Below are 26718 nucleotides of genomic sequence, written 5' to 3' on the forward strand. Positions count from 1 at the left end.
TATTGCGCGCCGCTAACCCCAGAGCCTGTAGCCGTCTTTGGCCCTCCCTCCCACTTCTTTATTGTGGTGTGTCAGCTCCCTCTGGTGTCTCTCTTTGATCTTCGCAGGGTTACTTCTAAATTCTCTTACTACTCTTCTCCATCCATTCATCGAAGTTAACATCCATTCATGCATACATCCGTCCATACATCTATCCATGTCTATTTTGTGCTAATCGCTGTACTAGGCAATGGGAACTCAGACATGAATTAACATCACCCCTGCCTTCCTCGTACGGTTGAGGAGACATATGAAGAGATATTATGATTCCAGGAATGCTATAATAGAGGTATGACTCAGAAGACAAAGTGACTCCCAGAGCTTGGCTGGGGAGGGATGGAGGCAGAGCAGGCTGTCCAGAGGAGGGCACGTTTGAGGATAATCTTTCTGAAGTGTGGGCAGAAGTTAAGAAAGGGTATTCCAAAGACAGAGAAAAGCAAGGCACATCCTATAATGAGGTGTTTGTGGGAGTAGAGGGCAGGAGAGAGAAGGCTGAAGAGGATGACTGGAACAGGGTGTGAAGGATTTTGTATAGCAGGTAAAGGAATGAGGCTTCCCAGGTGATGGAGTGGTAAAGAATCCACTTACCAATGCAGGAGATGTGGGTTCGATCCCTGGGTCGGGAAGATCCCCTGGAGTAGGAAATGACAACCCACTCCGGTATTCTTGCCTGGAAAATCCCATGGACAGAGGAGCCTGGCAGGCTACAGTCCATGAGGTCGTAAAAGAGTCAGACATGACTGAGCAGGAGCAGCTCAGCAGCTAAAGAAATGAGCCAGGAGCCTCCCCTGGAGGAGGACACGTGGATCCAGTAGTGGATCCGTTCTTTAAGGCAAGGCGTGGAGTGGCATGATGAGACTTCTCCTTTAGGAAGACAATTCTGGGCAGTGTGGAGGGTGAAGGGAGTGGGGCACACTGTCATAGACTGAAACTAATCAAGGAGAGATGAACAATAGAATGGAAGGGAGAAGGGGAACCAGGCTGAAGAGTTATTTCTAGGGCAAAATTGAGCAGACTGGGGGAGGATGATGAATGATGGACATTTTGGACTTAAGAAGCTAAGGTATTCTCCTCCTTCCATCTGTTTTCCCATATTCCCTCATCTTCCCCAAATGAACTGACTTCATTCTTCTCCACTTTTCTGTGCAACAAAAAGTAATGTACACAAGTCTCTGAGATCATATTTAAGGTCAAATGCAGGCCTTACCCGGAGAAGGCAATGGCACCCCACTCCAGTGTTCTTGCCTGGAGAATCCCAGGGACAGAGGAGCCTGGTGGGCTTCCGTCTATGGGGTCACACAGAGTCTGACACGACTGATGCGACTTAGCAGCAGCAGCAGCAGCAGGCCTTATCAGCTGCCACCTCCCACCTCCAGTTCTCCTACCCTTCTAAGCTCACCCTTCACCCTTTTCAAGCTTTAGCTGGTACATTTCTTTTGGATTCATGAATCGTTTATGTCAAAGGGTCATGACCAGAAGGTAATGAGATCTATATTGCTACATATTTAAAGTGATTTTGGAACTGAAAGGCTGTGACTTGCATGGCATTACAGCTACTGTATTAAAAAAATACTAATGTAAAGACAACTTTCAGTTCAGTTCAGTCGCTCAGTCATGTCCGACTCTGCGATGCGGTGGACTGTAGCTCACCAGGCTTCCCTGTCCATCACCAACTCCCAGAGTTTACTCAAACTCATGTCCATTGAGTCAGTGATGCCATCCAACTATCTCATACTCTGTCATCCCTTTCTCCTCCTGCCTTCAATCTTTCCCAGCATCAGGGTCTTTTCAAATGAGTCAGCTCTTCACATCAGGTGGCCAAAGTATTGGAGTCTCAGCTTCAACATCAGTCCTTCCAGTGAATATTCAGGACTGATTTCCTTTAGGATGGACTGGTTGGATCTCCTTGCAGTCCAAGGGACTCTCAAGAGTCTTCTCCAACACCACAATTCAAAAGCATCAATTCTTCTGTGCTCAGCTTTCTTTATAGTCCAACTCTCACATCCATACATGACCACAGGAAAAACCATAGCCTTGACTAGACGGACCTTAGTCGGCAAAGTAATGTCTCTGCTTTTTAATATGCTGTCTAGGTTGGTCATAACTTTTCTCCCAAGGAGTAAGCATATTTTAATTTTATGGCTGCAATCACCATCTGCAGTGATTTTGGAGCCCCCCAAAATAAAGTCAGCCACTGTTTCCACTGTTTCCCCATCTATTTGCCATGAAGTGATGGGACCGGATGCCATGATCTTCGTTTTCTGAATGTTGAGCTTTAAGCCAACTTTTTCACTCTTCTCTTTCACTTTCATCAAGAGGCTCCTTAGTTCCTCTTCACTTTCTGCCATAAGGGTGGTGTCATCTGCTTTTCTGAGGTTACTGATATTTCTCCCAGCAATCTTCATTCCAGCTTGTGCTTCCTCCAGCCCAGCATTTCTCATGATGTACTCTGCATAGAAGTTAAATAAGCAGGGTGACAATATACAGCCTTGACGTCCTCCTTTTCCTATTTGGAGCCAGTCTGTTGTTCCATGTGCAGTTCTAACTGTTGCTTCCTGATCTGCATACAGATTTCTCAAGAGGCAGGTCACGTGGTCTGGTATTCCCATCTCTTGAAGAATTTTCCACAGTTTATTGTGATCCACAATAAACTGGCTTTGGCATAGTCAAGAAAGCAGAAATAAATGTTTTTCTGGAACTCTCTTGCTTTTTCGATGATCCAACGGTTGTTGGCAATTTGATCTCTGGTTGCTCCGCCTTTTCTAAATCCAGCTTGAACATCTGGAAGTTCATGGTTCACATACTGTTGAAGCCCAGCTTGGAGAATTTTGAGCATTACTTTACTAGCCTGTAAGATAAGTGCAGTTGTGTGGTAGTTTGAGCATTCTTTGGCATTGCCTCTCTTTGGGATTGGAATGAAAACTGACGTTTTTCAGTCCTGTGGCCACTGCTGAGTTTTCCAAATTTGCTGGCACATTGAGTGCAGTACTTTCACAGCATCATTTTTCAGGATTTGAAATAGCTCAACTGGAATGCCATCACCTCCACTAGCTTTGTTCGTAGTGATGCTTCCTAAGGCCCACTTGACTTCACATTCCAGGATGTCTGGCTCTAGGTGAGTGATCACACCTTTGTGATTATCTGGGTCATGAAGATCTTTTTTGTACAGTTCTGTGTATTCTTGCCACCTCTTCTTAATATTGTCTGCTTCTGTTAGGTCCATACCATTTCTGTCTTTTACTGAGCCCATCTTTGCATGACATGTTCCCTTTAGGAGGATATTAAAGAAGGCCAGAAAGAATGAAAGAGTTATACCATATAATGGTGGTGGGAAAAACCATCATTTTATAAAGACATCATTTCTCCTCATATTGTCTGTAAGTTTAATGCCATATCAAAATAACAATGAGACTTTTTTGGAAGGGAACCAAATTTTAAACATAATAAAAAGAATCAACTTTCAAGTGTAGTGAGGAAAATTCTGAAAAACTGGAGTAGAGTGGGCATTTATCTTACCAGTTTATTATGTTATGATAATGAAACTAGTGTTATGGGTGCAACCATAATAAATGTAGCAGTGAAACAGAATCGTGTCCAGATACAGACCCACGTGGGGGCTTCCTCCACTGCTCAGGGGTAAAGAACCTGCCTGCAGTGCAGGGACTCAGGTTGTATCCTTGGGTGGGGAAGATCCCCTGGAGGAGAGCATGGCAATCTATTCCAGTATTCTTGCTGGGAAAATTCCATGGATAGAGGAGCCTGGCTGGCTGTGGTCCCTGGGGTCACAAAGAGTGCACGACTGGAAGGACTGAAGCGACTGAGCATGCACACACAGTCTAACGCGCTGTTACTTCAAGCCCATGGAGAACTAATGGCAGATTCACTAGAGCTGGGACAATTGGCTATCCATTTAGGGAAAAAAGTTATATACTTCACATACCTTAAATTCTAAGCAGCTTAAGGCCTAAATGCACGGAATGAAAATAAACTCTGTATTTATGTGTTTGTGTGTAGGCTAATATTAGGAAAGTATGTCCATTACTGGGGTAAAGACTTAGGTGGAGGGTTCAGTTCAGTTCAGTTCAGTTCAGTCGCTCAGTCGTGTCAGACTCTTTGCGACCCCATGAACCACAGCACGCCAGGCCTCCTTGTCCATCACCAACTCCTGGAGTCCACCCAAACCCATGTCCATCGAGTCGGTGATGCCATCCAATTATCTTATCCTCTGTCGTCCCCTTCTCCTGCCCTCAATCTTTCCCAGCATCAGAGCCTTTTCAAATGAGTCAGTTCTTTGCATCAGGTGGCTGAAGTGGTCCACTGGAGAAGGGAATGGCACACCACTTCAGTATTCTTGCCTTGAGAGCCCCATGAACAGTATGAAAAGGTGGAGGGTGAGTTCCTATTTTTTAACTTTATGCCCTCTTTGTTTGAATTTGTTTTGCAAGGCGAGTGTATTGTATCATTTCTCTCGTTGTAAATGTAGTTAACAATGTCTATGATTTCAGACAAGGAGACTAGTTCCTTAGGTAGCAGTGATGTCTGGATGGAAAGTGTCCAGAAGCTCCGTTACATTAAAGGTTAGCTTTTGGATTCTGGCGCCTTTAGTCCTGACCACGTGTTCTTTAAGCCCCACGGGGCCCGCCCGCCCCCAGCCGGTCCTCGACCCGGCCCATCCGCCCGGCCTTGAGTCCCGGCACTTCCACGCCGCGCATGCTCACTCTCAGCAGGCGCGCGGAGTCCATTGCGCAGGACCAGGGCCCCCTCCTCACGACCCGTCCCCTCGAGACATCCGTCGCGGTGTGTTTGCGTCATCGCGCCACGCCACCACTAGAGCCCAGTTGAAGATGGCGGCAGCCGTTCTCAGCGGGCCCTCTGCGGGTTCCGCGGCTGCGGTTCCCGGCGGGGCCGGCGGTCTCTCGGCGGTGGGCTCCGGTCCCCGTCTCCGCCTGATGCTGCTGGAGAGCGTGTCGGGGTTGCTGCAGCCGCGAACGGGGTCCGCTGTTGCCCCCGTGCATCCCCCAGCCCGCTCGGCCCCACATTTGCCGGGGCTCATGTGCTTATTGCGGCTACATGGGACGGTGGGCGGGGCCCAGGTGAGTCTGTAGCCCGCAGGTCTGCGGCCCTGTTGGTAGGTTGGCTCAGCTTGTTTTGCGCCGGGGTATTATAGCTGCATGCAGTGGCGGGTAGAGGGAAGGAGAGCTGCGGTCAGAAGGCGGATCCAGGTAACTGGACGAGATTCACTCACTTCTTTATCAGCCGTGAGTAGAAGAAACTCAAGGAAGAGGAAGGACCTCGTTTTCTCTGTTGCTAGGCTATCGGTAGACGCTTATGAATGGGTTCGATCCCAGGCCCGCTCACGTACCAGATGTATAATCTTTAGCTTCTTTTTCCTTCGGCAGTATCTGTTTTGGGGATTGTTTCGGCTGAGTGAATGGATGTATTCAGCAAATATTTACTGAGCTCTTACTGAGGGCCACATCCTGGGCGCTCCAGTTATAGATGCGATGGCGATGAACAAAATGTTATGAAACACTGTGAGAACTGTATAGTGGTATACAATAATTCCATACAATTGTATAGAATTGTATAGCCCTCTAATCTAATCTGGAACACCGAGAGATTTTTCTGAGGTACCAGAGTTTAAGCTGAGATCCGCAAGGATGAGTAGGGGTTTGGTAGGGGAAGAAAATGGAAGAGGCAGTTAGGTCAGCGTAAAGCTTCCGTGGGAAGGTCCTCTGGTAGGAACTGAAAAGGAGGGCGTGGTGCTTGGGGTTAGAGATGGAGAGGAAGAGAGTGGGTGCGATGAGGTGGGTAGGCTGTGGACAAGTCATGCAGCACTTTGTAGACTAGCTTAGAAGGGTTCTTTGGATTGTACAGAGTAGAATCTAACATCCATTCAGTCCTGTAAGCTTGAAACCCAGATGTCATTCTAGACACTTTCGTCTTGCTCACACACCTCTTTATGCAGTCTGTTAAGTCCTTTTGATTTTATCTTTTATGTAGCTTTCTATATCCTTTCCATATTTTTCCCATTGCCCCCATACTGGCTTAACCCCCCATTATCTGACCGAGATACTAATAAGACGTAACTGTCTAACCTATGATAGGTTCACTTTTAATATTATCTGCTGTGCTTCATCTTTCTCCCCCTTACCCTCCCCTAAATTCTACCCATCCTTTTTAAGACCCAGGTACATGAGGTCTTCCTTGTCCCACCTTTGTTACTTGGACCTTCCCAGCTCTGTGCTTCCTTCCACGAAGAGGGTTGTCACAGCCTGCTGGGTGTTTCAATAATCTTTGAAATAATAATCTAGCCCCAAATTTATCAGCGATGACCTCATTTATTTATATTAACATTAGTCCTCTTTGAGGGTGACAGGACTGTGCCTCTGGTAGCTCAGCCCAGTGATTCATGTGGTTCCTAAGTGTTCCTGAAATATTATCATCTCTTCTGCCTGTAAATGTGTGATTTCCTTCATCATCTCTTTCAAGTCTTCCCTTTCTCTCTCAGGGTGAGCTACATGAACTTAATGTCTTGCTTATATTCTTTTAAGTGTCTGAAGTCTAGAAACATTGATTTTTAATTGAAGTATAGTTGATTTACAATGTATCAATTTATGCTGTACAGCAGAGTGACTCAGTTACATATACATAATTTTTTATATTCTTTTCCATTATGATTTATCCCAGAATGTTCAATATGGTTTCCCATGCTACACAGTGGTGGGTGGTGGGTTAGTCACCTAGTCATGTCTGACTCTTTGCAACCCCACGAACTGTAGCCCGTCAGGCTCCTCTGTCCATGGGATTCTCCAGGCAAGAATACTGGAGTGGATTGCCAGTCCCTTCTCCAGAGGATCTTCCTGACCCAGGGATCGAACCCAGGTCTCCTGCATTGCAGGCAGATTCTTTATCATCCGAGCTACAGGGACCTTGTCTATCCAGCCTATATGTAATAGTTTGCATCTACTAGTCCCAAACTCCTGGCCCATCCCGTCCCTACCCTCCGTTCCCTTAGAAGTATTTTGAGTGAAGAAGCTAAGGGTGTTGTTGAACACTCCTTTATTATTGCCTGTATTATATTTTTGGGTATATCTTGCCTTGAATTTTTTTATACTTGTGTTGTGTTATATTGCATTCTCAGTACGGGGAATCATGTGGTGGGTTTTCTTCACTTCCCTGTAGATTTTCATTCAACAGACATTTACTGTTATGTAGCTACTTATCCAGGTAGATAAGTAAGATACTGTTGTTTTCCTTGGAGAATTTCTAGTTGAGATGAGAATTGAGGGTAAGTAAATAGGCCTGGAGCTTGAGAGACAAAGAGATCCATTGATTGCCACCTCCGTCTAAGCTTAAATCACCAACTTTGCTTTCCCACAGGTACTGTAAACTCAGTAGTTCCAGAATGGAACTAACCTTAGAACAGTTCACGATTTCTGGCTTGCGTCCTAGCAACTGGTCTCCTAACTGGTCTTGCTCTGTCTTGTTCTTTTAATCCATTTCCCACAGCTGATCTTGTTTCTTGCCTCTTAAAATCTGTAAGCACCTGGACTTTCCTGACTCCGCCTTTGCACTTACTGTCCTCTGCTTTGAAACCCTCCCTGAGCTGCTGCTCCATTCCCCACCCCACCCCCCCACATCTTTTCAACTTAATGTTTGTCACTGCCTTTGGGAAACCTTTCCAAACTACCTATGATTGGCTATTCTTTATCACACCATATTGAAATTATATATTCATTTTTCATATACACTTAGTACCCACACAGCTGGGCTTTGATTTGTTTTTGTGGTGGTGTTTTTTTAAAAAAAATTTTATATCGACAGATGAATGGATAAAGAAGTTGTACATATGCACAATGGAGTATTATTCAGCCATAAAAGGGAACGCATTTGAGTCAATTCTAATGAGGTGGATGAACCTAAAACCTATTATACTGGGTGAAGTAAGTCAGAAAGAGAAAAATATTGCATTCTAATGCATATATATGGAATCTAGAAAAATGGTACTGAAGAATTTATTTACAAGGCAGCAGTGGAGAAGCAAACAGAGAATAGACTTATGGACAGGAGGCGAGGGAAGGGGAAGGAGAGATGTATGGAAACTTACCTTACCATATGTAAAATAGATAGCCGACGGGAATTTGCTGCAAGGCTCAGGAAACTCTACCCAGGCCCAGAATCAACCTAGAGGAGTGGGGTGGGGAGGGAGATGGGAGGGAGTGTCACTCACTGTTACCTCTTGACTGTTTCACTCCCTTGTCAGCTTTTCTTAGGAAGTTCAAAAGGGACGGGATATATGTAATAGCTACGGCTGATTCATGTTGAGGTTTGACAGAAAACAAAATTCTGTAAAGCAGTTGTCCTTCAATTAAAAAATAAGTTAATTTAGAAAACAATTTATGGAAAATTTCAGATGACACAAAAATAGAGAAAACGGTGTTTTAAAAACTTAATTATTTTTGGCTTCACTGGGTCTTCTCTGGGTCTTTGTTGCTGCGTTCGTGCTTTCTCTAGCTATGGCCAACAGACTACTCTCTGGTTGTGATGAGCAGGCTTCTTTTATTGCGGAGCATGGGCTCTAGAGCTCACGGGCTTTAGTAGTTGTGGCACACGGGCTTAGTTGCCCTGTGGCACATCGGGGCATGTGAAATCTTGCCGGAGCGGGGATCGAACCCATGTCCCCTACATTGATTGGCAGATTCTTAATCACTGGACCACCGTAGAAGTTCAAGAAAATTGTATCTTGAACCACCCCTACCTTTGCTGTCTCTGTCACCCAGATCTAACAGCGAACATTTTGCTCATCTTGTTTCATTCTCACTTTCCCAGCTCTGCCTCCAACCTCCCCTTCCCTGGGAGCATTTTAAAGCACATCCCACATCTCATTTCCCTTACAGTTGCACATACTTCAAAGGATAGAGTGTCTGGTTCCACCTTGTATCCCTGGGCCTTTGTATTGTCCCATTCTCTAGCCAGTAGCCAATGATCTTTTTAAAAATATCGCCAAGATTATAGCATTGTTCTGCTTAAAACTATGCAGTTACTTACTGCACCAAGCCTGTTGACCTCCTTTCACATGACTCCTGGCCTGTCTTCACTAGACTTCAGCCACTGAGGCCGACCTTATTTCTGCAGCTGAGGCCATGGCTCCTCACATCCTTCACCCTGCTGGGAATCTCCTGGGGAAGTGAGTTGCGTGTTTAGGTCCCAGCTTCCCTGCCACCATTTCAGAGGAGTCATTCCTGAGCACCGGGCATATGGTGGTCCTTCTTATTTCCATCATTTTCTGTCACATTGTTCTGTTTTGATTATTTTGTAGTGTTTATCACTATTTTAAATAATTTATTATCTGCCATGTTCTCTCTTCTCACCCTGTTTAAATTCCGTTGTACTTATTTCCTTGCCCTTCTCCCTTCATTGTACTTGCCTGACAACACCCCGACTGTGTTAAATCCAACTCTGTTTATTTGGTGCCTGCACTGCACAGCTCAGTGTAGCTGAAAAAGAGCACATATCCTGATTGGCTGGTCTCATTTTAAATTCAAGGCCACCATCATCTCAAGTAAACTCTTGCTGTTGTCTAGCAGTCCTGTTACATTTCTTTCCTCTGCAACCTCTGATGACTTCTCTCCATCCTCATGCTTAGCTGATGATGTCACTTCCTGTTTCACTGAGAAAAGAACAGCGGGATGGGAATTTGCATAGGTGCTGCCACCACATCTGCCAGCTTACTGATGTCTGTGCCCTGTGCTCGGCTGTCCCTGCCGTTATTAGGGGTGAGCTGGTCCATGCCCGTACTAAGGCCAGGCCTCTGCTTGTACACGACGCCTATCCCCTCTCCACTTAGGCAAGTTCACTTCTTCATCATCAGCTTTTCCCTTTGTTAGGTTGTTTTCATCAGCGTATAGCTCAAAACTGCTTTTAAAAAAGTCCCCCTCCAGCTCCTGCCCCATTTCTTTACTTCTCTTTATGGCAAAACTCCTCAGAAGAGTTGTTTGCACTTGTACTTTCTCCCATTCTTTTCTTTAAAAAAAAAAAAAAATTGCTTTGAAAATGACTTGCGATTTATAGAGAATTTGAGGGAATATACACTTCACCCAGATCCCTTGAATGTCAACATTTTAAATGCATGTTTGTTTTATCATTCTCTGTGCATATTTTTTTCTAGGACCATAAAGGAGGAAGTTGGAGATTGGATGCCCTTCTATTTCCTTAAAAACAACATTCCCTTACCTGACCACATTCCATCATGAAACTCAGAAAATCAACATTGATACAATCTTATTCCAGTTTTTTCAGTTGTGCTAAATGTGTCCTTTATAGTAAGAGAAACATTTCTTACAATCTTAACATTTAGAATTTTAGTTATTTTATAGGATGTCCCTCAGGTTGGTTCGTCTGCTGTTTTCTGATGATTTTTGGCAGGAATACTGCAGAAATGATATGTGACATTCCTGTTACATTTTATCAGGCAGCACATAATGTCTCTTTGTCCCATTACTGGTGGTGTTAACTTTGATCATGGTTTAAGGTGATAGTTGCCATGTATCTTCATCATGAAGTTATGATTTATTCCTGTGGGAAGATTATATATTTTTGTGTCTTGTTACCCTTTCACCCACTTGTCCATTAAAGGTAGTTGCTCCCTGTTTCCCCCCACCAAACACCTCGCTGCCCTTCAGCCCTGCTGCTGCTGCTAAGTCGCTTCAGTAGTGTCCGACTCTGTGCGACCCCATAGACGGCAGCCCACCAGGCTCTACTGTCCCTGGGATTCTCCAGGCAAGAATACTGGAGAGGGTTGCCATTTCCTTCTCCAGTGCGTGAAAGTGAAGTCACTCAGTTGTGTCCAACTCTTCGCAACCCCATGGACTGCAGCCTACCAGGCTCCTCCACCCATGGGATTTTCCAGGCAAGAGTACTGGGGTGGGTTGCTATTGCCGTCTCTGGCCCTTCAGCCCTAGGCAACTGCAAATCTACTTTTTTTTTTTTTCTATAGAAACCTATAGAAAAGGCCTACTCTGACCATTTCATAGATGTGAATCATAGAGCATGTGGCTTTTGGGGTCTGACTTCTTTCCCTTAGCATAATGTTTTTAAGGTTCATTCCTGTCTCAGAACTTCATTCCTTTTTATGACTAAGTAATATTCCATTGTGTCGATATACTTCATTTTGTTTATCTAATCATGGTTGATGGACATTTGGGTTTTTTCCATTTTCTGGCTGTTACGAGTAATGCTGCTGTGAATGTTCATGTACGAGTTCTTTTTTTTTTTTTTTTAATTTATTTAATTTTGGTTGTGCTAGGTCTTTGCTGTGTGGGCTTTCTTTTTAGTTGCAGAAAGCAGGGGCTACTCTTGAGTTAGGGTGTGCAGGGTTCTCCTTGCAGGGATTTCTTTTGTTGCAGAGCACAGGCTCTAGGGTGGGTGGGCTTCGGTAGTCGCTGTTTCTGGGCTTTAAAACGCAGGCTCAATACTTTTGGCACATGGGCTTAGTTGCTCCGAGGCATGTGCGATCTTCCTGGATCAGGGATTGAACCTGTGTCCCCTGCCCTGGCAGGTGGTTTCTTTACCATTGAGCCACCAGGGAAGCCCCATGTATGAGTTCTGATGAGAATATATGTTTTCGTTTCTCTTGGGCATATACTTCAGAGTGGAATTGTTGAGTCATACTTAAAAGATGTTTAACCTTTGAGGTGCTGCTTGACTGTTTTCTGAAGTGGCTACACCATTTTCTATTCCCATCAGTGCTTGTGAGTATATCAGTACATCTTGCTCTCAACTTTCCTCTGTGCCACATGGAGCGCCGTCTGCCTGCCGTGCTCCAGGCTTTCCTTTCCTTCCTCACTCGACTTTATTTTCCTCTTAGCAACTAGAATATAAGCTCACTAGCACCTCAAGCAATGTCTCACATGAAATAGGTAAATAAATATTGTTAAGTGAATCAACACTTGCCCTTCATGAGAACCAGGGACATTATTTCTTTTACTCAGCTCTGGATTCCTTCATCTGACTCAGTGTATAAGATGTGTTTGTTGAGAGAATGAAGATAACGGTTAGGAAGATAGCAGGCCCTCAGAGGAGGCTGGCCCTTCAGAGGGTGGAGAGGTTACTTGTGGGGGCCCTGAAGAGGGGACCTCTTTCAGGGCTCCTAGAATGTGCGGGAAGGAAGTTCTGGCTGACTTGTCTGTGTGGGCATTAGCAGCTTGAAGGAAGCCAGACCAGGAGGAGGATTTGGAGTGAAGGAGTGAGGGGTTGTGAGTTCCTTGTCCAGTCAGCGAGCATTTAGGGATGCCCCTTTGAGCTCAGCACTGTCCCAGGAGACACAGGAGTAGGAGCCTGTCTTTGAAGTCTGGCCAATGGGCTGAGTCAGACTGACTAGCCCTCTGTGTAGCCCTGATTTGCTGGGTGGGCAGTGGGAGCGGCCTGGTGAGATGTGACTTGAGGAAAGCCCACGGGACAGGCTGCTGTGTGCCCCCTACTGAAAATAGGGCAGAGGCTGAAGGTGTCGAGGGGAATGGTCTCGGGGCCTCACTGGAAGTGTGGCTTAGAACAGGCTCTGGAAGGGCCGGGGCAGGGACGGTCTTAGAGAAATCCTGTGTCTTTAGCATCCTGTTCCTGACTGTTTTCTTTCCTCCAGAACCTTTCTGCTGTTGGGGCGTTGGTGGGTCTCAGTAATGCTCGTCTCGGTTCTATCAAAACTCGGTAAGTCTCTAGCCGTGTTTTTTCTCCAGGGGGCATGTTTCTTTAGGAAGAGGGCCATCCATCTGTCCATCCATCATCATCACCCCATGGAGCCAGGAGGTTTCTCCATGCCCAGGGTGGAGAGTTTGATTCTTTTCACCAGCTCACTTGTGTTGAACCCCACCTATGGCGGCTTCCAAGAGTCCCTCGCCCCGCCTTCTGTCCCCTTCTTCCCTTGCTGCCCATGCCTCACTCCAAGTCCTCGAGTATCTCGGGAATGAGAAGCAGCTGTGGATCTGGAGTCAGGTTTCACTCTGGCCAGTGAGAGTAAGAGGGCATTGAATTGCTTTCTCTGCAGTCTAGCCACCTCTCCTGTGTCGTCACTCACCTCTGTCTTACCAGGTTTGAGGGCCTGTGTCTGCTGTCGCTGCTGGTGGGGGAGAGCCCCACGGAGATGTTCCAGCAGCACTGTGTCTCCTGGCTTCGCAGCATCCAGCAGATCTTGCAGGTGAGTCTACCGCCTGCCACTCCCCACCTCCGCCCCTGCCACGACCTGGTCTCCATTCAGACGCAGCTTGACATCTTTGTGGGGGAGACTTTGAGTTCCGAGGGCAGTTTCTTTCTAGCAGGATAAGCTACAAATAGATACATGCTTTTAAAGATTTTGTTATTTTTATCCACTGGGTTATTTTAATTCACCTGACCTTACACACGCTCACTGTGACCTCTGACTGTTTCACTTCCTTGTGAGCTCTTCTAATGAGTGACATCTCTGAAGCTCCTTTCTCCAGGTGTTGGATTTTTAGAGTTTATCTGTTCAAATTATTTTTATTTTATTGGCTGTGCACCATGTGGCTCCCGGGAATCTTAGTTCCCCAGGCAGGGACTGAACCCACACCTCGGCAGTGAAAGCTCAGAGTCCTAAACACTGGACTGCCAGAGAATTCCCCAATTTTTTTTTCTACTTCTCTCTTCCTCTTTTTTAAAAAATTAATTAATTAATTTTAATTGGAAGCTAATTACAGTATTATGGTGGTTTTTGCCATATGTCGACATGAATCAGCCATGGATCTCTTCCTCTTTTAAGATTTAAATTTGTTTCTACTTTTACATCCTTTGATGACATCCCCACTTAGTTCTTCCACAAGTGTGTTCTGGGCACACATGGCAGGCTGTGTGCTGAGTTCTGGAGAGATGGTAGGGAGATGCAGTTGGACCCTGCTTTCATGGTGTTTAGAGTCTCGTGCAGGGGTTGGGAAACTTTGTAGGTGTTTCCAGATAGTAAAATGTTGTAGGTTTTACAAACCATGTATGGTTTCTGGTTGGTTTGTTTTTTTTTTTGGCTGTGCTGCATAGGCTGTGAGATCTTAGTTCCCTGACCTGGGGTCAAACCTGAGCCCCCTACAGCAGAAGTGAGCAGTCCTTCCACTGGACAGCCAGAAATTCCCATGGTTTCTGTTGCTGAGTGTTTCTCTGTTGGTTTGTTTTACAACCCTTTAAAAAATGTAATAACCATTCTTAGCCTGTGGGCTGTGCAAAAACAGGCACCCACAGACCAGAGTTTGCTAACCTGTGTTCTAGTGGAAGAGAATAATTATACAATGAGTGTGAAGAACTAAACTGTGGTAGATGCTCTGGAGGTAAAAAAATATATATATAGTTCTCTGAAAGCATGTTAACGAGAGACTCTGAGCCAGACCAGGGTGGTGTGCGTATAGCGATCAGGGTCAGTGGTTCAGGGAGGGCTTTTCTGCTCTGATGAGTAGGAGTACATTGGGCTGAGAAAGCTTTCTAAGTGTTCTATGTGTGCAAAAGCCTTGAGCGAAAAGGCGTTTGACTCATTTGAAGAATTGTAAGCAAGTGGGTGTGGCAGGGGTTGCTGAGATGCAACTCGGGATGTAGGTAGATGGGGCCTAGGCCGTGGGTGGTGGTGCAGGCATATTAAGAAGCTCGGCGTTTATTTTTGGAACAGCAGGGATTCATGGAAGGTTTTGAGCAGGGGGATGGAGGTGGTGTTGGTGGTGGTAGTGATGTGAGCAAATTTTCATTTGGAAATGCCACTCTGGCCACTGTGTGGAGACAGGATTAGAACTGACCCAGAATGGCAGCAGAAAGCAGAGCAGTGGACACTGAAGCCTGGGGTGAGCAGTGAGCGGGAAAAGGCATGGGATTGGGGAAGATGAGACAGTCCTGTCAAGACCTCTGGATTCACTGGTAGGGCAGGGAAGCTCAGTAACACCTGAAATCGGGCACATGGAGTACAGGCTCAGGCAAGGATTTTCAGGGTGTGAGAGATGTTTAGGATGGGAGCAGGCACAAATGCCAGCAAGAGGAATCCTTTTCAGGGGGCTGGAGACAGGGGCTAGTTAACAGTGTGAGGTGGTTCTGAGAGGAAGGGGGGGTGGGGATTGTCCTCAGATGGAGGACTGAGATGGAGTTTTCAGTTTGGTGGTGGGAAGCTGAGAGAGTTCCCATCTTTGGGCTGCAGGCTTCTCTGAAATCGTAGGTCAGGTTACACAGAAGTGACGGTGCTGGAGAAGAGCTGAGCAGCAGAGGGAGCTAACCAGTGAGAGACGCAGTAGGAGTGCCAGATGGTGTTGAGGCCCATTTGTGGCTGGTAGACCCACCGAGTCTGGTTTCTCACAAGGATTCTGGTTTGTTTCATTGACATGTGGCCACTGGTCTAGCAGGTAATGCACTGAACGCTTTTTCCTTAGGCATATATTAATTTGTTAGGAAAAGTCCTCAGACTTCAAACCGTTTATTCTGCATGAGTTCAGGGTAGGTTTGAGCCAGCCACATGCAAGCTTAGTGAGATGGGTAGCTCTGTTGTGGCTGAGACTTTGGGCTGGGAAGTGCTCCTCTCCATCCTAGCAGGGGATTGCAGTGTGGGAGCAGCAAGAAACTCTAGAGATTGTTTAGTGAGATCATTAAGGTGTGGCTTCATTACTCCCCTGCCCCCCCCCCGCCCCCTGCCGAACATTCCTAGGACCGAGACACCACAATACTAAAGTGTGCACACATATCCTTTCTCTGGATGAATGTGCGACTTGGTTGCACCGTGTCGCTGATACACTCGTCCCCAGGGGATTTGACAGGAATGGGGCGGTCGCTGTGGAGTTTGTCGGAAGCTGCACGTTGTCATGCGGGTCGCTGCGGGTCGCTCCTCCTCCTCTTGGTGACCTTGAGGGCTAGGTGGGAGCATGGGCTGTTGTGCTGTTTAGTCCCAGGACCCGCCCCCTACCATGGAGCTGGCTGTGACCGTGCTGAAGGACCTACTCCGCTACGCGGCCCAGCTTCCTGCAGTCTTCCGGGACATCTCCATGAACCACCTCCCCGGCCTCCTCACCTCCCTGCTGGGCCTCAGACCGGAGGTGAGCCGCCTCTCAGCTCCCTTGACCCTGGGCCCCTCCAGTGCTTGCTCTCATTCACACCCACTGGATTAGAGAACTTGATGGGAAGTGATTGGGGAATGGGATTGAAGAAGTGAGAAGAGGGAGGGGCTGAAAAAAAGTGTAAGAAGAGACCCTGAGGGGTGGTGGGGTGGAGATGGATGGGTTCTGGGGGGCTGGGCTCTTCCTGACCATCTGTTCTTCCCACAGTGCGAGCTCTCCGCTCTGGAAGGAATGAAGGCATGTATGACCCATTTTCCTCGAGCGTGTGGGTCTCTCAAAGTAAGTGTTCATAGAAACTCCTCTTCCTACCAACACGGTCTCTGTCTTACTTTAGGTTCCATCGTTGAGATTTATAAGCATCTGTCTCCACAGCTCTAATTCGTTTTCTGATGATTTCATTCATTCATTTTAGGCTGTGCTGGGTCTTCATTGCTGTGCACAGGCTTCTCATTGCAGTGGCTTCTCTTGCTGTGGAGCACGGGCCTGTAGGGTGTTTGGTCTTCGGTAGCTGTGGCACGTGGGCTCAGTAGTTTGGGCTCCCAGGTTCTGAGAACAGACAGACCTAGCCATTCCGTGGCATGTGGGGTCTTCCCAGTGTAGGGATCAAACCTGTGACTCTTGCATTGGCAGGCAGATTCTTCACCACTGAGCCACCAGGGAAGCCCTCACCTCATAGCTTTAAATGCATTCTCATTGACTCTCACAGGTGAAGACACCGAAATTAGATAACTTGCCTGAGGTCTGAGGCCAGCCCAGGCTCTCCCTGGCCTCCTCTCTGCCCGGCCCTCTCTGCGCCTCTCGGGCGCTCTGCCTGTTTTCCTACCGTCCTGGTTACTCTGTTCCCAACGCTCTGTGACTGCCTCCAGGAAGCCTTCCTGCCTTATATTTTCCCTCTGTTAGCCTCCCCAGCGCTTTCCTCTCCTGTTGACCGTGTGGGCGGTGGGGGGGGGCGTCGCTGAGCAGCAGGGTCGTGCTTGGTCAAATAGGCAGGGTGGACGTGGGTCAGGGCAGGAGGAAGGAGGCCAGTGAAAGAATTAGAGTTTTATTTTAAAGGAGATAACAAAAACAAATACAAATGGTCATCCGATTTGGCCAAAGCAGTAACAGTTAAAGGGCCTCTGGAATTGGTACACTTGTTGTCTGCAGAATAATTCTGATGCCAACTCGTACCTAAGAACAAATAGGTGTTCCTCTCCTGATTAAACGCTCTCTCTTGCTTTAGTATACTCACCATTGCTCGCCAAACCACTGGGTTATCTCAGATGGAAGCACAGGTCTGTGGAGAACTGGAATTAGTGGCAAATTAATAACATTTTTGTGTAACTCATGTGATTAATCACAGTAATTTGTATTACTATACTTGGTATTGCTAGTTAAGGGGGAGTTTGCCATTCAGCTTTTCTTGAAAGTCAAATCACATAGTTCTATGACCAAGTCAAAAAAGTAAAAAGAAACAGAAAGGGGACTGGTATCCACTACATGCCAGGCTGTCTGCTGTGTGTCTGCCATGTGTCATCTCATTTTACAGTAATTCTGTGGAGTTGCTGTCACCAAATGAAACAGGAGACGGGCCCAGAATGGTTTGACTAACCCAAGCCTATGTATCTGTAGTTGTCAAACCAGGGTGTGAGCAGGAATTGCTTGCCCTTCAAGCCTGTTTTTTTTTTTCACCAAACTGAGCTCCACAGGTGGTTTGAAGAATGTGGACAGGATTGGCAGCTAGGCTTCTACACTGATGGCAGCTCTGCTCCATCGTTGGTGGCATGGGAAGGATTGTGAGTGTGTCACAGGCACCTGTGCTATGGTCTGGGAGTGTCCTTACTGAGGCTTTACTGACTGGTTACTTGCAGTATTTGAAAAGCCCCAGAGCACATGGTATTTCTCAGGGAACGTGGGGTCATGTCCTTATTGATGTTTTGTTTTCACAGGAATGCCACTCCTGGCAGGTGATAGAATCTTTGGTTAGCAGGACAGGACTTTGTCAAGGCATTTGGAGTAACTCAGGGATTTTACTGGATTTGTTTTGTTTTTTTCACTAGAGTTTACTAAGTTTAGTAAAAAGTGCCCATCTTCTAAAACTGTAAATTAACTTCTCAAATTACACAGGCTACCTCTGTGTCTTTGACTCTTACTGGTGACAGTTTGTGAGATTTTACTGCATAAGCCTGTTTCTGTTGAGCTTGGTTTGGGGTTATCTGTGTTTCCCTGCTGGAGAAGGAAATGGCGACCCACTCCAGTATTCTTGCATGGAGAATCCCAGGGACAGAGGAGCCTGGTGGGCTGCCGTCTGTGGGGTCGCACACAGCTGAAGCGACTTAGCAGCAGCAGCAGTGTCTCTCTGCATCCCCCACAGAAGGTGGAAGGAGAGCTGAGTGTTACCTGTGGGATCAGGATTTGAGTAGGCATGCTAGACTGTCTGTGAGTCCTCTGCTTGTTGTTGTTGAGTCACTCAGTCGTGTCTGACTCTTTTGCAACCTGTGGACTGTAGCCCACCAGGCTCCTCTGTCCATAGGTTTTCCAGGTAGGAACACTGGAGTGGGTTTCCATTTCATTCTCCAAGGGATCTTCCCGACCCAGGGATCGAACCCAAGTTTCCTGCCTTGGCAGATGGATTCTTAACCACTGAGCCACCAGGGAAGCCAGGGCCTTTAATTTTCATTGTGAGTGGTCAGGAGAAGTGATCTAGAACTCACAGCCTCTTGTCAGATGGCATTTTTGAAGGCATGGCCTTTTGAGTGCCCTCTGCAAACTGAGCGACAGAACTCACGCTGTTGCAGCGTGTGTACGCCTGTACTTCTCTGAGGACACAGCGTCGTCCGGAGAATGCCCTCTGGTAGGAGTTTGGCTTTGTCTGTTGCCAGTGTGGCAGACACGAGTCTGTCGTGCACAGATGCACCAGGGGCAGTTTCTACTGGAACATCTTGCAGACCAGTGCTTGGGAAGTGGATAGCCAGAGTGTGTATCTGCTCTCTGTTCCACCCCCTAGAAGCTCCCAGGGCAGCTGCTGTCTCCCAAGTTCAGGACTCCTCCCAAATGAGGCATCTCAGCATTCTGGGTCCATGAAGTCAGTCTGTCCAGGCTTCACCTCTCCTCCTCCTCAACACATTGATTATTTGTTCTGGAATGAGTGGGAAAACTCACCCCCGTCTTGAGGGACACCATGTACGCACACATGCTTTCGTTCCTGATGAAATGTCCCAAGTGAGCCATTATTTTGGTTTGCACTGCAGGTCATTTCAGGTGGAACTGTGTGATCAGGGCTGTGTCCCTGCACTCTGCTTGACTGCAGTCACATAAGCAGACCTTTGTTGGCCTCAGCAACCTGGCTTCCTGGGTCTCAGGGAAAGAGTAAGCAGGAAGTTGGTCCAAAGGGCTCAGCGCCAGTGTGGATAAGGCTTTGGCGACTCCAAGAAATAACATCCCTGGAGAAGCTGGTCAGGAACCCAGAGGGTGGTTGCTGCTTTTGGTTTAAAGTGTTCAGAGCCCTGTCCCACCAGATGTGAAAGTGCTGTCCCGGTCGTTCTAGGCCTTCTACCCTGGGATCAGCCATCACAGTGCTGTCTCTCTCCCACTGAGAGTCCTGCTCTGGACCCTGGGAAACCAGGGCAGCAGCAGGGAGGGAGCCCTGGAGGGCTCCTGATTCACTCTGATGGGCTCTGCACCTGCTTTCCCTTGCTGTCTGCCTTGTTTTCTGGAAGTTGACTTTTGACCCCGGTGGGGTCCATACACACTCACCTGGGATTTAAGGCCCAGCCTGCTTCTCCATGGGCCCCGTGGGAGACTGTCGCTCTCCTCACTGTGTTGGCTCCCCCGTCTCCTTACCTGGCTCCTCCAATTTCTCCCAAGCCCGGCTCAGTCCTGCCTCCCAGCTCAGTCCCTCCAGAGCCACCATCTTTGGTTCCAGGTCATGATTTTTCATACATTTGTCTTCCTGTTACACCCACTGAAGGTGGAAATCTTTTTCTGCTTTAGTGTTCTTTTTGTGCCATGGATCTCTTCTCCGGGTGTTTTTCAATTAGTAAAATACATGGAATTGCAGGGAGAGTGTGATAGAATGCACATCACTGTTAACATATCAAGTAACAGAATCCAGCAGCAGGTCTGATGAGTCCTGAAGTTTCATGATAGTGATGCCCGTGAATGAGATGCCTGTTGACTGCTGTAATGTGAAGTGAAAGTGAATGATCTCTGCTGGTGACAAAGGGACTGCTAATACTACTGTGGCTTTTTGTCTCCATTTCTAGTTGAAAGAAAAATTTACATTTTATTTACAGGCAAGTGAAAATGATTTTTTAAAAAAACTTCCCATCCATGTTCACAGGTCCCTTTGATTCTGCCCCCAGATACGTGGGGCCCCAGTTACATGTTGCCTCATGGGTGCTGCCCGGCAGCAGGCGGGTCCTGGTGACTGACTGATCAGTCACTGCTCTCAGCTCACTGTGCCTGTCTTGCTGGTCTACCTTCCCTTCTCTGTCGACTTCGTGCTGCTCTCACTGCTCCCAGCCGGGGCCCTGTGCTCCTGGTCTGAGCTGGCAGGCAGCTGGGGTTGGAGGCGCCTGCTGTTCAGTGCTGTGTCCTTTTGGCCTGAGGGTGCTGTCACTCTGCAAACATTGGAGGAGGGGCCCCGTGGTCTATGGGACACAGCCCCAGAGCAGGGAGGCTGAGGACAGGGGCGTCTGCCCCTAGGCACAGCACCCCTGAGGGTGCGCTGCTTCCTCGTCTGCAGGAAAGAGAAGGGCCTGAGATCCTGGGCCTGGACCCTGCTGCTGGGATGGCCGGGGCTCTGTCTCTGGCCCTGGAAGCTGACTCCCCAGCCTCCTGCTCTCTCTTTCCATGATCCAGGGCAAGCTGGCCTCGTTTTTCCTCTCGCGGGTGGATGCCTTGAGCCCTCAACTCCAGCAGGTAAGGAGAAGGAGGGAGACAGCGGGGAGCCTGGGCTCTGAGCTGGTGCTTCCCCCTCCTCTGTTTTCTATTGCCGCTTTTCTCTGCATTCTCATTCCCCTCCCTGTCAATGCGCAGTACACACCAGTAGGGGCTTCTGCCTCTTCTTCCATTGCATCTCCCCTCCGAGCGCACTGACCTCCATCTTCCTGGACGCTGGTGGGGTTGGGATCCACAGCTGGGCTGATTGCCACCTGATCGGGTGCCCCTCTCTCCGGCAGTTGGCCTGCGAGTGTTACTCCCGGCTGCCGTCTCTGGGGGCCGGCTTCTCCCAGGGCCTGAAGCACACGGACAGCTGGGAGCAGGAGCTGCGCAGCCTGCTGGCCTCTCTGCACAGCCTGCTCGGGGGCCTATACGAGGGCGCGGAAGCGGGTAGGGCCCGCCCGGCTGACGCTCTTGGGCAGGGGGTGAGGGGGCCCTGGGGGGCAGTGAGGGGACCAGGGGACTGGTCCAGAGAAGTGGGCCGCTGATTTCTAGGCAAAAGCCAGTAGGTAGAATATGGGTGGGTCCTCCACCTAAATGGATGCAGGGCTGAAGAGTAAAGGTGGTTGTGTCTGTCTAGCGCCCATGCAGTATGAGAGCCCTGGGGCAGAAACATTGCTGTCCCCCTCAGAAGACGCGGACGCCCACACTCTTCTCCGGCTTCGGCAGAGGTTTTCGGGGCTGTCCCGCTGCCTGGGGCTCATGCTCAGGTGAGTGAGGGAGTGAGGAGGGAGGCGGAGAACTACACTGGGGACCCCGCACTGAGGGTCTCCCTGCTGATCCTCTCCAGCTCCGAGTTCGGGGCGCCTGTGTCCGTCCCTGTGCAGGACATCTTGGATCTCATCTGCCGGACCCTCAGCGTCAGCGCCAAGAATGTTGTGAGTGGAGCCGGCCCTGCTGGCAGCCCCTTCCAGGGACCCTTGGCAGCCGGGCAGGCAGGCAGGGGCTCCCACAGCGCGTGGTCCTGACCCGCGCCTGCCAGCGTGGATGGGCTCCCGTGCTGTGGGAGTGCTTGGAGCAGGTGCTTCCCCAGCCGACAGTGAGCTGGGTATCCACTGAGTCACCGCCGAGGGGTTCAGCTCCTTCCCCACTCTGTTGAGGGCGGTGGTTTCATCCTGTCGGAGGAGCTGGGCCAGGGCAGCTTCCTTCCTTGTGTGTATGCAGGCTTTCGCCGCCACCCTGTCTCCGGTTCCAAACTCGCAGTCTCTCTCTTCCTCCACTCCTTATTTGCTGGTTTTTTCGCACAGAGTCTTCTGGGAGATGGTCCCCTGCGGTTGCTGCTGCTGCCCTCTCTCCACCTTGAAGCCCTGGACCTGCTCTCGGCTCTCATCCTCGCGTGAGTGGGGTGAGAGGAAGTGGTGCAGGCTTTGGGACATGCTGGGAGCGGGGGTCACCATTCTGTCTTCGCCCCCAGGTGTGGAGCACGGCTCTTGCGCTTCGGGGCCCTGATCAGCCGCCTGCTTCCCCAGGTCCTCAGTGCCTGGAGCATTGGGAGGGAGAACCTCGGACCGGGCCAGGAGAGGCCCTACAGGTGACCATCCAGGAAGGGAGTAAAGAGGAGGGGGTGGTGGTGGTGACTCGGTGCTGCCGGGCTGGGAATGGGGACGTGGCCTCCCTCTCACAGGCACCCTCTGCACTCCCTGCAGCACCGTGCGGACCAAGGTATATGCCGTCCTGGAGCTCTGGGTGCAGGTGTGCGGGGCCTCAGCGGGGGTGCTGCAGGGGGGCGCCTCGGGGGAAGCCCTCCTCTCCCACCTGCTCAGCGACATCTCCCCGCCGGCAGACGCCCTCAGGGTGAGAGAGGCCTCCCAGCACCCCTGGTCCTCACCCGATCCAGCCTCCCGACCATTCTGCCTTCCTGCTGGCTGGTGTGTGATCTGTGTTCCCTCCCCCGCCAGCTGCGCAGCCCCCGGGGGAGCCCTGATGCGGGTTTGCAGACTGGGAAGCCCAGTGCCCCCAAGAAGCTGAAGCTGGACGTGGGGGAGGCCATCGCTCCGCCCAGCCACCGGAAAGGGGACAGCAATGCCAACAGTGACGTGTGTGCAGCTGCGCTGAGAGGTGGGTGAGGCCTGTGCCCTGCACCTCGGGGCTGGGAGGGTCTGGGGACTCCTGGAGGGACTGGGTGTCCTGGTGGAGGGGGTAGGAAACACGCAGAGCCAGCTAAGAGCCTGCCGAAGGGCTGCGCTCCCCCCAGGGCTGCAGGTGGGGCCTTGGGTCCTGCTGTTGGATGGGGTGCTGGTGTTGACCCGCCCCTCCGGGTCTCAGGCGTCGTCTTTGCACATTCTTTGTCCATGGTGAGTGCTCGTGTGTCCTGGAGGGCAGGGGAGGAAGAGGATGAGACCCCTGCCCTGCGGAGCTTGCACACCCCAGGCCCGCTGCTGGAAGCAGAGGTGACTTTCCGTTGGGGCCCAAGTGTGCACTGCCCTCCAGCCTCCTGTGTGGGGCAGCGTCAGCACTCCCATGTATAAATGCACGTTTATAATGTATCTCCATCTGAATTACATAACGTTCACAGCTTTGTGTAGTAGAGGTCCACTCATGAGCCCCATTTTATAGTTGAGAAAACAGGAGTCACGTGACTTGCCCGAGGTGGGCTGGCCAGAGCGGGCGCTCCCCTGGGCTGCCCATCGTGTCAGCCTCTCACACTCATCTCCTTCCCCAGGCCTCAGCCGGACCATCCTGATGTGCGGGCCTCTCATCAAGGAGGAGACTCACAGGGTGAGGGGAGGCTGGTCCGCACTGGAAGGGGTACTGGTGGGGGTTCATTTGGACCTGGGCGCAGGCCCTGGAGGACGGCCGGGTCGTCTGGCGGTATCTCCAGGTGTGTGCTCTGTCCTTCCAGCGACTGCACGAGCTGGTGCTCCCCCTGGTCATGGGTGTTCAGCAGGGTGAGGCGCTCTGCAGCTCCCCGTACACCAGCTCCCACTGCCGCCGGGAGCTCTACCGCCTGCTGCTGGCCCTGCTGCTGGCCCCCTCTCCTCGCTGCCCGCCGCCCCTCGCCTGTGCGCTGCGGGCCTTCTCCATGGGCCAGCGGGAGGACAGCCTGGAGGTAACGGCTGCGCGGGCCGCGTGTCCACTGCTGTGTTCCCCGCCCAGTACCGTGACAGCCCGTGTCCTGATCCTTTCTCGCCCCTTCTTCCCCCAGGTCTCCTCTTTCTGCTCAGAAGCACTGGTGACCTGTGCGGCTCTGACCCACCCCCGAGTTCCTCCCTTGCAGTCTGTGGGCCCCACCTGCCCTGCCCCGGCCCCAGTCCCGCCTCCCGAGGCTCCAGCTCCCTTCAGGGCTCCAGCCTTCCATGCCCCGGGCCCCCTGCCCTCAGCGGGCCCGATGCCTTCTGCAGGCCCCATGCCCCCGGCGGGCCCCTTGCCCACCGCACGCCCTGGACCTCCAGCCACAGCCAACCACTTGGGCCTGTCTGTGCCAGGCCTGGTGTCTGTACCCCCCCGGCTCCTTCCTGGCCCTGAAAACCACCGGGCAGGCTCCAGTGAGGACCCTGTCCTGGCCCCTAGTGGCAGTCCCCCACCTACCGTCCCCCCAGATGAGACTTTTGGGGGGCGAGTGCCCAGACCAGCCTTTGTCCACTATGACAAGGAGGAGGCGTCAGACGTGGAAATCTCCTTGGAGAGCGACTCTGATGACAGTGTGGTAATTGTGCCTGAGGGGCTGCCGCCCCCGCCCCCGCCCCCCTCAGGCACCACACCCCCTCCAGTAGCCCCTGCTGGGCCACCTGCAGCTTCCCCTCCTGTGCCAGCCAAGGATGAGCCAGAAGAGCTGCCTGCAGCCCCGGGGCCGCTCCCGCCCCCTCCCCCGCCTCCTGTTCCCGGCCCGGTGACGCTGCCGCCACCCCAGCTGGTGCCGGAAGGGACGCCTGGTGGGGGAGGCCCCCCAGCCCTGGAAGAAGACCTGACGGTCATTAACATCAACAGCAGTGATGAGGAGGAGGAGGAAGAAGAGGAGGAGGAGGAGGAAGACGAAGAGGAGGACGAGGAGGAGGATTTTGAGGAGGACGAGGAGGAGGAAGAGTACTTTGAGGAGGAGGAAGAGGAGGAAGAAGAGTTTGAGGAGGAGTTTGAGGAGGAGGAAGGTGAGCTGGAGGATGAGGACGACGAGGAGGAAGACGAGGAGCTGGAAGAGCTGGAAGAGGTGGAGTTCGGCCCGGCAGGTGGGGAGGTGGAAGGAGGGCCTGCGCCCCCGAGCCTGCCTCCGGTGCTGCCCCCTACCGAGTCTCCCAAGGGGCCTCCAGAGCCAGGACTGGAACCCGGGCTGCTGTTGGAAGTGGAGGAGCCGGGGACCGAGGAGGCGCCTGGGCCTGAGATGGCCCCCATGCTGGCCCCCGAGGTGCTCCCCTCCCAGGGGGAGGTGGAGAGGGAAGGGGGGAGCCCCCCTGCAGGGCCACCGCCTCAGGAGCTTGTGGAGGAGTCCTCTGGGCCACCAACTCTGCTGGAAGAGGGGGCTGAGGGTGGGGGTGACAAGCTATCACCCCCCCCAGAGGCATCTGCGGTGGAAGAGACAGAGGTGGAGGCGGCAGCTCTCCCCCCGGAAAAGGTGAGGGGGCCCAGCAGGGAGGAGGGGCGGGAGCGACATGCATCCTGACCTGGTCTGTGTCTGCGACTGTTCTGAACTTTTTGTTTGTCCCTGGAAGGAGCAGGGTGACACTGCTGCCATGCTGGCTGACTTCATTGACTGCCCCCCGGACGACGAGAAGCCGCCCCCTGCCTCAGAGCCTGACTCCTAGCCCGCCCCACTTCCCCCTCTTTTCCAATAAACTCACATCCTTCGATAGCAACGGCTGCTTCTGCCTTTTGCCACCATGCTGTCCCCAGGCAGAAGCCCCAGGTGTCTGCTGGGCTTGGCCTGTACCCACAGTGTTTCCCAGGCAGCCTGTGAGCCCCGCTGTCCATAGAGGAGCCAGTGACCTACAGGGGTCGCTCTGCAAGCCAGTGTCAGAAGTTGAGCGCATTGGCCCGCTGCTCCTGCTACACTAAGCGTGTGCTCGGTTGCCTGGAGAAGCAAGCAGCCCTGCTTCTGTTAGTCTGGGGGGTGCTGTGATGGGATGTATGGGGCTGAGTATCCTAGTGAGTGAACCTGTTAGAGCACACACACTGCCTTGGTCTAAAAGTGCAGGCTGAGTGATAGAAGTTTAGAAAGTTATGATAAGGTACAGAGTTTAGTCAGGGGCTCCTGTGAATTGGAACCTGGGGCATCCTAAATTAACAGGGGCATCCACCATGGGTATGGATGATGCATTCTAGGGCTGGTCCTTGCAGTGACAGTACCCCTGGCAGGAATCTGACAAACTCACTGTCGGCCTTCCTACCTGCTCTTGAGGTTTGGACGTTTCCCAGCCAGGATCTGATCCCTTTGAGCATTGGGAGACTACAGATCCTAGGACTTGGGGTGCCTATGTGAGCATCAATGCAGCGTTGTGTATGTGAGACGGTTTTGAGGCTTAGGGGCTTGAGGTAGGTGTTTCATGGGTTTTTTCAGTCTGTGAACATAAGTGCCTTGGAAGTGCAAAAAACGGAGTGACTTCCTAGCTGCACGTATCCTGAACAGCCTCTCTGAGAAGTGACATCTGAGCTAATTTGTGGAAGATTAAGTAGATGTTTAAAAAATATTCATGCCCTCCCTCCCTTAACCTCCCAGAAGGGAGGAGATATGATGGCATAGAAGGCC

The 26718-nt window shown here is 50.7% G+C and overlaps 1 protein-coding gene across 1 annotated transcript; it reads left to right on the plus strand.

Moving 5' to 3' along the window:
• The first annotated feature begins 4877 nt into the window (after nucleotides 1–4877).
• On the plus strand, nucleotides 4878–25817 carry PELP1 (proline, glutamate and leucine rich protein 1). Its single transcript, XM_052657079.1, has 17 exons — nucleotides 4878–5132; nucleotides 12680–12744; nucleotides 13126–13231; nucleotides 15948–16097; nucleotides 16326–16397; nucleotides 20961–21020; nucleotides 21281–21431; nucleotides 21622–21751; nucleotides 21832–21919; nucleotides 22289–22377; nucleotides 22456–22572; nucleotides 22688–22835; nucleotides 22940–23099; nucleotides 23704–23759; nucleotides 23884–24090; nucleotides 24187–25587; nucleotides 25685–25817. Exons 1-17 carry the CDS (start codon nucleotides 4884–4886, stop codon nucleotides 25775–25777), a joined length of 3342 nt encoding a protein of 1113 aa, XP_052513039.1. The 5' UTR covers nucleotides 4878–4883; the 3' UTR covers nucleotides 25778–25817.
• The last annotated feature ends 901 nt before the right edge of the window (nucleotides 25818–26718 follow it).

This window comes from Budorcas taxicolor, chromosome 19 (assembly GCF_023091745.1).
Source record: "Budorcas taxicolor isolate Tak-1 chromosome 19, Takin1.1, whole genome shotgun sequence".
NCBI classification, from domain to species: Eukaryota; Metazoa; Chordata; class Mammalia; order Artiodactyla; family Bovidae; genus Budorcas; species Budorcas taxicolor.